Source organism: Teleopsis dalmanni, chromosome X (assembly GCF_002237135.1).
Source record: "Teleopsis dalmanni isolate 2A chromosome X, ASM223713v2, whole genome shotgun sequence".
Taxonomy (NCBI): domain Eukaryota; kingdom Metazoa; phylum Arthropoda; class Insecta; order Diptera; family Diopsidae; genus Teleopsis; species Teleopsis dalmanni.
The window spans coordinates 62153701-62165795 of NC_051848.1; the positions used below are offsets into that span (position 1 = coordinate 62153701).

General features: G+C 31.5%; 1 protein-coding gene across 1 annotated transcript in view; it reads left to right on the top strand.

Annotated features, from left to right (window-relative positions):
• The first annotated feature begins 584 nt into the window (after positions 1-584).
• Positions 585-12095, top strand: part of LOC119690119 (lachesin) — a 50005-nt gene continuing 38494 nt past the window's right edge. The window contains exons 1-3 of the mRNA XM_038105111.1: positions 585-795; positions 8125-8283; positions 11259-11387. Of these exons, the coding sequence (XP_037961039.1) occupies positions 588-795; positions 8125-8283; positions 11259-11387 (496 nt within the window). The 5' untranslated portion in view covers positions 585-587. The remainder of the gene's footprint in view (positions 796-8124; positions 8284-11258; positions 11388-12095) is intronic.

A 12095-nucleotide genomic window follows, 5' to 3' on the forward strand; every position in this document is an offset into this window, starting at 1 on the left:
AACAAAAAAATAGACATTCTATCCTTATTTATTTTATTCTTAAATAAATTTGTGAAAGCCATTGCCAATACGTTCGTTATTTAATACCGGCACTCTAGTAATATTGGAAGAAGAGCAAAAAATCCATTACGGATAACTTAAACGTCAATGCCTTTCATTCGAGATACACAGTTAGTATAGTGTTTAAAATTTAAGGTTCCGTTTTAAGTCATTAGAAATATAAAAACCTTCTTCTCTAAACAATAAAAATAATTCACACTTATAAATTTTTAAAAAATACACAAAATTACACAAAATTTTGGCTTGGAAGTATTTAATAAAAAAGTATGATATTATTCATAAGTAAATATATTCACATGACATGAAATACTAATGGCCAAAAAGTGTATTACATCTGCTCCCATGTGAAAGACGCCACGTTGTCCTGGCAATCATATTTCCAATCGTTAATTAATGTTTTGCGCACTTGGGCCTCTAAATGACGGTCAGCCTATTTTCTGATTGTTTTGTCAATATATTCCACAATAAACTTTTAATGTTTAAAAAATGGTAATGAAGATTTTTTTATTTATGTACAGGTTGCCTGGATGCATTTTGAGCAATCTGCCATCCTTACCGTGCACAATCATGTAATAACGCGTAATCCGCGTATTAGTGTAACGCACGATAAGCACGATCGACATCGGACCTGGTATTTGCACATCAGCAATGTACACGAGGAGGACAAAGGACGCTATATGTGTCAAATAAACACTGTGACGGCGAAGACACAATTCGGATATTTAAATGTCGTTGGTAAGTTAAAACGATTATTAGGGCTGTTAATCTAATCCTCACCAACTCAAACTACTAATCCAAGCTCAGTACATTCGCCTGTGCATATTTAGTTAATGCTCTGGTTTACTGACTTCAAAAGGGTCGAACTTAGCATAACAATCGTTTTATAATAAATTTGCAGAAAAGACGGAAGCGTTTAGCTATGAAACTAAAATGCATTCTCAGTTCATGTTTTTGAAAAAGAAAAACAAGGACACTTCATTACATTTGTTGACATTTTTTGTAACTTTTATTATGGCACGTTCAGGTTTAATAAATGAAACGTAGCACAAAAATCGAGAGTGAAGAATACACTACGGACTTCTATGGTTATGTAGTCACTTCACTGATGCTTCTACCCTTTTGAAAAATCCAACTCAAATGTCATTTAATCCCCGCTACTACTGCAGCTATAGCTACTATAGCTACATTACCCATGATACAGCACTAATATCGAAAATAGCAAATAAAAGTCCCCCCGCAGTCAAAAGATAAAGTCCTGAACAAATAAATAAATTAAAAATAATTTATTCCTGAAAGCGCGCAGCAACTTTTTACACAAAACGTGCAAAAAGTTTAAAGTGACGGTCAGACTGACTGCAGATATGCGCTACATATCCTCCTAAACTCAACGTAGTTCTAATTCAATATCTTTTTACACCATAAGCATGTATCTTTTCAAATATTTGCGTGAAGATATTTCGGTTAAAAATAATTCTTTAATTAGTCATTAATTTTATAATTGACTATTTATAAATTTTTTCATACAATTCATATGTAAAGCGTCATCCGTTTCCATCTCAAGCAGTCACATATCTCAAAGAGAGCTGTAATCCAAAAAATCTTATGTTTAGTTTAAAGTTTTATAGCTTATAAGTACATCTTTTCTGCCAGACCCTTGAATTTAATATAATAAAGAACATCAATAACACTGAAGATGGGCTGTGTTAAAAATAAATACGCTATAATTTTTATATAAAATTAACAAAATATAATTAATGTTTTTCTCCACATATTTTTTATATAATTTAAAATATTCTAAAAAGCCCAAAAACACTTATAATTAATTAAAAACGATATCATTATTAACAAAATAAAAATCGTTTGCCATACGATATAAACTGTAATTATACCGTTTAACAACCGCTAAACATGTTGAAATTCTAAAAAAAATGCTTATTCTCTAGAATCATCATTGCCTCAATAATGATACTCATACTTATCTTATTTGAAAGAATCAGTGGACATACAGAAAGAACATCGGCAGACAATCAAATCACTCAACAGTCTGTAATTTGGTGTAGAAGTGCTATAGTCCCACCCTTTTTTTTAATTCACATAATAATAATAGAAATAGGCAATTCTATACGATATAGCAATATGGGTACCTATTACATATTTCCTTTCGGCGCAAAATTAAAGATTAAAATACCAGTGATGAATGTGTTAGAAGCTCTAAACAACAATTTATTTATTGACTCAATAACTCAATGCAATAAATTGTAGTCTGCAAATGTACCTATATGAGACTATATAAAAAAATTCCATCGCTTTGGTAGAAAATTTGAGGTATACCTACCATCACGCTCAACTTGGAAAAACGGAGACCCATAAGTTAACCCAAAAAGTTTGGTTTGACATACAAATGGATCAAAAATGGATGGAGGCACCAACACCAAAATTTTAATGGCAGTGGGCAAGCAATCAACTTATGCGTAAGATCTAATATCAGCAAGATATTGTTATTAACTCTGACAGCCAGATTACGGTTAAAGTTCTTTTTTTTTTGACTTCCAAGTCGAAACAAGCAACACGGAATATGGTAAGTCTTTACTAGGTTTTAAGTTTTAAAACCTTTGGAAAATGAACAAGCTGTTGAGCTAGCCAGAACTGCATCAAAAACTGTTTTACAAACTCTCAACCCTTTTGTGGATTAAACTTTGCCAGCATAAAACAAATAATCAAGGAGATGGAGAATAATAGGCGCCTGACGTACTGTGGTGACTTTCATGGACTTAGACAAAGCAAAGCACTGATCAAACCGTACTCCTAGAAAAACATTTTTAAATTCTCAAAAAATGATTTAAGGTTTTTAACAGGTTTTATTAGGGGACATTATGGTTTGAAATATCACCTCCATAAACTGCGATTATTTGCTAAATTGGAATCCCTCGAAGATGATTATGCCTTGAAGATGAGGAAACTACTATGCACATTATTTATGACTGTCCAGCTTCAACAACGCACAGAAGAAATTTATTTCGTATGGAATTTCTGTCACCAAAACAGAGCTCTAGATTTAGTTCTGGACTTTGTTCACAAAGCTTTAAAGGGGTTTGTGTAATCAATAGTGAAATTGATACATTAACAACTTAAGTTCGTGTATAAAAATAATAATTTAAATAATAATAATTGAAATTGATTATTGTGATGTAAGAGACTTTAATTTTGAAAAAAAAACAAATAATTAAGCATAATTAAACCTTATAAAGCTAAAGATTTTCTTATGAGCTTAAAATCTTTAAAACTATATATATATGAGCAGTACAAAAGTACCCAAAGTGTTTGTAATATATCTTAAGTACACATTTGCCTTACGCAAATAATTGCAATTCTATAAAATAATACGTCAACAAATATCTTTCGCCGAATTTACTACAGAGATCTAAAAACCAATGCAAATAACGAAAAATGTTCTATTTTTATTACAATTTTTTAAAAAAAAATCGACTCAAATAAAAACAGTTGATTAATTGAAAAAATTAATTGAATTTTATCTTCTTCTTCTTATCTCCTAACATTATCCTTCTTCCGGTTAATTCTATTAGCACAGTATCTCCAGACCACGCGATCGTTGGAACTTCGTTTAAACTCCTCCCTTTTAATAGTATCAATACAAGTTTTCAGTAGATCAATTCGAAATAGGATAAGGTTCTGTATCTCCTTCATTTGTAAAACTTATCTCACCACTTAATACACTCGTCTTCTCATTCCACAATCGTAGCATATTAACGGAGTTTAAATTCTTACAATATTATATTTTTTTTCATATTTAGACTACAACTTATAGTTATTAGTAAAAAACCAAATACCATAGCCTTTAAGTCATTATAAAAACCTGGAATATAGTACTTGTTCCATTAGCATTTGTTATCACTTATTAATAAAAACAGAGGTTTTAAATATACATAATTAAGTTTTATATGACTCACCTGTATTACATAAATGAAAACTGCCAAAAATACACAAAGACATTGGAATTAGGTATGGTGATATCCCATCCTGAAATTTTTTTATTGATTTATTTATTGAGAGCTTAACCTTTTATTTAGAAAAGAAGAATAGGGAGGCAATACGGTGAATGTGTCTCCTGCCACTATTGTGATAGATTTGCTTTTTAAGTCTCTGTTTGGAACAAACTCTCTTAAACTGACTTAAACCGAAACCACACCAACAACCATAGTAACTCAATCAGGTTAAGCAGTTAATGAAGTTGACTACTTCATTGCTTCCTGAGATGTGCATGGGATATTAGCTTTTTCGAATCATTTTTAATTAACAACGATTTTGCACTTAAAGTGAACGGGCTAAAATTGATCATTTACTAAGCTAAGAAAGGCAGACAGGTTGAACTGGTTGATCTTAAGTTGACATAGGTAGCGTTCTCAAGAAATGAGACTATTTTCCTAATAAAAATGGCGAAAGAATGCATTTTTTTAGCATTAAAAATTATTTCTTCTTAATTTTAACGGTTGCTGCAAATATTTCTTTATCACCAGTTATACACATTTAATAAACTAATTTAATAAACTAATGGCAGAAATGAATGTCTCCCATATCAGAGAACTGCAATGAGTACTCAACACTCGAGGCTTTATTTCATTTACACATATTCTGACTCTCTTTTTGTATACTCGACAGCACTTATAATAATTTCTACTATTCTTATATGATACTCATAATCACTTGCACTCGACACAAAAATGATGCAAGCGATTTATGAACCAGTCATGAGTATTTGCAGTCACAGTCGTCCTAAATTTGCTACTATAGCTTACTATGTACATAATTCACAACTCCTTATTTAATACATACGTTATATTCAAGAGCATAGAAGCATAACACTAACACTAAAAAAGGCAGACAATCATTTTTGATGAGTACACTCATTGATTTATACCACTCGAATATATGTTATAACTCATGAGTCATCACATTCGCTCTCTTGTGACACTAATTCATTAGCACCGGCACTCGTTAATGAAAATACTTGTGAATCATTTTAATGACAAATGGGATTACGTATAAGTTTTTTTTTTTGCAGTAGCTGGAAAGCATCGAAAGCCATAGTGTGAGACTTGCACCCACTAAAACCACCTCTTAAGATTGAGCATAGAAGATTGTTGGAGCGTACAGCGGATACAACCCCATTCCAGAGTAATCAAGGGAGAGAGATTAGAGCGAGAGGCTTAGTATTTTGACGAAACTAAATTCATCTAAGCCAGAGAACATGAGCTTAAATTACGTTGATTGGGCGATTGTGAAGGGGGTGGGGTTATAGCGCAAATTTGTAAAACATTTATATGAATTGATACTTGGTTTTTATGAGTAGACTCTGAGTGTTAAAATTATGACTCATTGCAGTTAACTGATCCTTTTCAAATTTCACGCATATTTTTAACAAATCTATGAACTATAATAGCAGGATTGATGATAATTCCATTTATAACATCATTGTTTACATTCAATTGAAAACAAAGCTGTTCTTAAAATACCCGAAACTTACTAAAGGGGTCATGTTATAATAACGACCATTCACATTTTTTTATCAATATTAAGATAAAATTGTGTTTTTTTGGTGAAATGTTATTAACTAGTTTGTGTCTACCGTCTCAAACACGGTATCTCAATTAACTTAAAAGTGTTTAAACATTTATGTCTTAAAACGAAGGGTAGCCTTGTCCATTTTACAACCAGAGAAACGTGTTCTTTAATGTGAGTATTTATTTTATCTCTTGACTTGAAATATTGCCTATCAATTTAGGCTGTAGAACTTCCAAATATATAATGGTACCATATAAACTGATGCAATGGCATTAAATAGGTTAAGGTGTCTTAGATTTAGATTAGATTCAGATTTTAAGATGGATTGGGAACTTCCTGGGAACTGTGTCGTTTGAGGATTATTGTTGCATACCCATTTCAGTTGGATAGACGAGTAGCAGTTAAGAACGCCATTATGTCCTTTGGAAAGATGTTGCCTAATTCCGTTATAAGTGGATAGCCAGTAGATAAGTACCGAAGTCTGAGTCTAACGATACTATCACAGTGACACAGAATGTGTTCTGCTGTTTCCTCTTCTTCGCAACAAAGACTGCAGCTATCGTCTCTATTGATTCAATATTGATTAGGTTCAATATGGTAGATGCTTTTTAACTCCGCAGTGCCCACTGAGAAACCCTGTGACAAATCGAATGCCACTTCTGTTCAGCATAAGCAGCTCTCTAGTTCTGGCTTTTGATTGATACGGCATGTATTCTTTAACTTGTCTGCAGGCAGTTGTATTGTTTGATAAAGTTGAATGGTTGAGAATGGTTAAGGTGTCTTAACTCGAAAAGTTTTTAAAGTGATTTTCTAAAGTCATAATGAGAATAATTTGCATAGAGTTTAAGTTTTCTTCATTGCAATTTTTGTAGATCATGTTTGATATAATTTCAGTGGTGGCACGCAAACATGTTGTGTAGCCAAAAATCCCAAGAAAATTACTATTATTTTAGATATCTTTCCTATCTAAAGTTTGGCAAGTGCAAACTAAACACTTGATTAACTAACTATGTATAAGACAAGAAATTAATGCATCTATAAAAGTCAACCTAGCGTTCTCTGCATTAAGTTACTTTGGTTTTTATACTCTATCCATTTCCTTCTAATTATAAATACTTTCATAGTGAGGTTGGTTACAAGTAGCTCGGGCAGTGCTTATAATTTCAATGAATGAACGCAAAAGTAGTAAGAGTGATAAGTGTTGAAAGATGGAATATGCTTAAAATAAGTCTTTAGTCAATGTCGTCCTTCCACACCAATGAGTTGAGTCAAATTCATAAAGGAAAGAAAGTGAGTCAGGAGTCAAACCATAGTCTACAGTCAACCATCCAACCAACCAACCAACCAACCAACCAACTAACTAACCAACCAACAATAATAATAATTATAATATAACAACATCTTCATTAACATCAACGAAAAGCAATAGATATACATGGAAATAATACAAAACATTGTGTCGATTCAATTTGAAAGTGTCGTCATGTTGCCAACACTGAGGAGAAGGACATTTTGCATTTTCGCATCACTACGGCACAATGTTCCCAACAACGTCCGCTCTTGTTGAAATATTGTTGTTATTTTGCTACTGCTGTTGCTACTATAGCTTCCTAGCCCACAACCGCTCCGACACTCGTATGTTAATGGCATTTGCATTAACACGGAAACAGTTACCAAACACCACAAGCCGCACACACTGTTGCTTCTGAAAACCGCAGAGCCACTAAAGCTGTTAAAGCTTCAATCCTCCTTAGAACTTATGGAAGCGTGTCGCTTTAACATCTTGAAAGGAGGACGTGTAAGCAAATCATCATGGTAATGATGTTGCTGTTTCAGTTGGTTTTGCTGTTTGTTGTGAGTACAAGTGGTAAGTCAAGAACTCATTTAGCCTCTTGGCCAAATAAATAAGTACATTTTTTATTTTTGTAATTTTTTTGTTTAATATTTTTATGGGTTTTATTTTAGAAAAATTTGCTGTTTGTCTTATTTCCTCGTATATTTAATAGAATGCAGTTGCTAGTTGATAAAAACTTTTTCAAATTGCGCCATTGCTCGCCATTGCTCTCCAGCTCACCAGCTCAACACCCCACCAACTCACCAGCTCACCAGCTCAGCAGACAACAACACGAAACTATACAATTGGTACAGCAACAACTTGATAATCATTTTGTAGACTTTTATTACTTTTGCGTCTTAAGGATGCTGTAAGAGGACCTCTTGACTTGTGATTTTTGTTGAATACAAATTTTGTTTTAATTCCTTGTGATTTTGCGAAATTATAAATTGTGATATTTTCCTTTCGAGCTCTTCTTTTTAGGCGCAGCTTATTAGTAATTCATAAATCTAAATAACTACAAACCATAAAAGTCAATTTGGAACTTTTAATTCCCAACTTCAATACAATTCCATCATAAATTATTTTCATATTTTAATTAAAAATATATAATAAAATTTCGTTTTTATATTCCTTCATTTTTTTCATAGTGCCTCCAAATATTGATGATTCCCTTAGTTCAAGTGATGTCATCGTACGTGAGGGATCGAATATATCATTACGGTGCCGAGCAACGGGCAGTCCGCGTCCGATCATCAAATGGAAACGCGACGACAATTCTAGAATTACTATCAGCAAAAACCATATAGGTAAATCAACAATTAGAAATATTTTTTATAAACAGTGCAACTTCGATAATATGAACTAATATAAGTAACTAAAACCAAAATAAGTTCTGTTCACATTAGTGGTTAGAAAAGCTAAACAAAGTTCAAATGTAAACCATTAAAGATCTACTTCATCGACACGCCCATTTTTTTTTTGTTATATATAACAACTTCTTTATTGAATCGCTTTTATTTAAAGCGTAACTATAAATTCTAGAATCATAAAAAACTAATAAATAATATTACATTACAAATTATTTTATATATGCATACTGTAATGAATTATAAAATGCATTGTAAATTATTTTAAGGGGCCTCTGAATAAGTAGCCAGGGCTTATTTACCACTTATCGCGACACATAAGTTGATTTAAACAGGATAATATTTCGGATAGTAAGACGGTAGATAAATCATTCCGTTTCAGTCTTGAAAAATTTATCATATTAGCAAGAGGTCTAACCAGCGGATTTATATAGTTTCCAAAATTTGAAACTCAACTTTAATCATCAGAGCTTCCAAATCGGAATGCATATTTTTTTTGACATACCAGGGGGCACCAGTTATCATTCTTAATATCTTTGCTACACTCATTTGACAAAGATTTTTACTAAAGTAAAAATCACAGTATTATGTGTTTTTGATATTATGTGTTAGCCCATTCCACACTTTCACTCCATTCTCTATGTGGTTACTGCAGGAGTCTTTATTGGGGTCGTTTGCATTAGTTGTAGTATTTTTAATACTTGTATTCCTTTTATATTCACATATATTTGTAGGATTTATAATTCCTTAATTTTGGAAAATTTTTCGAATCTGTAGTAAATCTAACAATGAGTTGCTATCTTCAACTATTTCAGTAAGTACTTACATAGCTTTGTCTGTTTTTAATGACTCAGATCTGACTCTTTCACAAGGCCATTACTTTTGACATACAGCAGTAATCTAGAGCAGTATGCACCACAAGTACACTATGCATTCCCTAAAAATATGGGTTTTTTTTATTTGTTAATAGAATAGTGTATTGTTTTTGTTGCTCAATCTCTATTACTTCTATAGAAATGGTCAAACTGATGGAAAGATTGCATTTTATAGAAGCTTTTTTTCTCTTATAACCTTCTTCGATATATATTTTTTATGAAGTATTAAACCTAAAAGCATTCCTTGTTCTCTAATTTCACGGAATTTTGTTTTGTTTTGATAATTAGTCTTTTGGGTTTCTTTGTCTTCGTCTTTTCTACATTTAGCTAAATATGCTTCTATGGATGTCGTTGCTAAATAGCCTTTCTTCTAAGCAATTTCTTCGCATTAGAACTGATTTGAATTGGCTTTGGAAAGTAGGTTTATAAAATGTTTTAATATTGTTTCTCTGATTATAAAACATATAATACAGTCTCATTGCGTTTCAGTTATCAGTCTGATAAACTAGACCAGATATTAGTAATCCTGCAAGCAAGTATACATAAGCTAGGACTAAGTCATTTAAACATGGGACCTTAAAAAAACACATCAAAATATAATCTAAATTGGTGGGAGAATTAAGGCAGCAAACAAAAATTATTATATAATTAATAATTATATTAATTAATATTATAAATACATAAAATGTTGTTTTAAAATGTAGTATAATGAAGTTTTAATAGGCTTCTTGATCATTTTAAAATGAAATCTCTTAAAATAATTATGAGTACAAATTTTTTCCTCAACAAAATTATCTTTTTTTTGGGTTTTCAGTTCAATTCCGAGTAAACACATTTTACGTATTTGTATTGCAATTTTTTTTATTGTGAATAAAATCATTTAAATTAATCTGTTAAAAACCATAATTAACCGATTGATTTTATTTAAAAAAGGGTTACCTTTTAAACAAAAACGGTTTTTGAATTTTTAACTTTCATTCCATAAAGTTTCAAGAATTGCAGTCTAATGCGCAGAAATAAACAGGCACCGAGCTGTACAGTGCTAAACCGTTATAACCCAATATATTTTTTCAGTTCCACTCCGGTTTTCACTATGGGAAAATACAGGTATTTTATAAGTTTCATTAAATTCCGGTTTGAAACTTAAGTAGATAGAACTAGAGAATCAAAATACTCTCCATTATTACATATTCTGAGGTTTAGACTGAAGGCAATACACATATTTCTATATGTTTTTCTTACCTGTACGTACTTAGTTATACTACGGCTGCAAAGTCCATTAGATTTTATGAAATCCTATAGGACCTGATTAATATTACTATAGGCCACAAAACGCTGCTAATTATGGTTTAGTTTTTTAGATTTAGATGTCCATTAGATTGTATTAAAATTTTGAGAACCTCATTATTATTATTATCATTATAACAGTGCTATCTGAATTAGTATCTTTCGTATTGCATTAATTCTGAAATCTGTAAATTTAGGGTTATTATAAATTTTAGCACAGTTTGGGGTTTATTGTTCCATAATTTCTGTGTAGACATAATTGAAGGCTTTGTCATCCAAAAGCTGGACATTTATAAAACTACCGAAATCTATTTCACGACATGCGTAGGCATCAGTGTTGAAGAACTCTAACTAATTTAAGTGATATTGTAGATTGTACTGACATCAATATAAACCACATATAGATCTCTAAGTGTACATTATTTAGCGAAAGTTTTTAATTGGTATTCCCTTCTCTTCTCTCATTTCATAATGACCTTATTCAAGTGACTGCTTATAAGGACCTTACTCTAAAGATGTCTGAATTATCACTTTTGCACATTTTCCTACCAAATAAGCCAATTCTGAAACAATTCTAAATTAAACTAAAAATCGCAGACAATATATATAAAAATATATACCATATATACGTAATAAAATATATATGGTATATATTTGTTGTATTTTTATTAAAATCATTGTCGTTTCATTCACACTTGCTTTAGTGGAATAAAAATTTTTACCACTAATGTGTCTTTTTGCTTTTGACTTTAGTGAACGAGTGGGAAGGCGACACTCTGGAAGTTACGCGTATATCACGTTTGGACATGGGCGCTTACTTGTGCATTGCATCAAACGGCGTGCCGCCAACGGTCTCCAAGCGAATTAAAGTCAGCGTTGATTGTAAGTAAAAAATTTTAATGTTATTCTTTGTGACTTCTGTTTTATGTATGAAATTTTTTTTTTTTTTTCAAAAAATGTCCTTTAAACTTTTTGTAATTATATGCGCTCTGACATTTTTGATACAATATTGTCTTTTCTTTGTTTTATTATTTCTCCTGCCATTTTATTCCTGCCATTCTTTGACAAGTGTGCAACTCATTTTTTCCACTTTCATACAAACTAACAATTTGGAATAAGGCTGGGCTTGTTTGTGTACTCCTGTCATATGCAATGATGGAGTACGTGTCATAGTTTCTGTCATCATAAATGTCGTTGGGGGACAACACAATGTACTCAAACATTACCCATAAAAGTATTGGTACAAACAGTGGCACAAAAAGATATGTTACAACCTATAACATTATTTCCACACTCGCGGGGACACGCTTTTAAACATTTTTTTGAACCCTTTGATGTTTGAGTATCCCTAAATTTTACTTCTTATTTTTTTTAATCATATTTTTTAGATATTTTTTAGGTATTTTTATCTTAATTGCAACATATTAGAACATCTCTTGCTAACTGTGAATAATGGACCCGTGTGTTAACACACAAAACCAGTGTACACTTAATTTAAATTTCCGAAATTTGTCAATTTTTATTGTGTATTTAAATAACCATTACACTTGATGTGCTTTTAATTAGAACCAATGCATAAACTACAGCTAT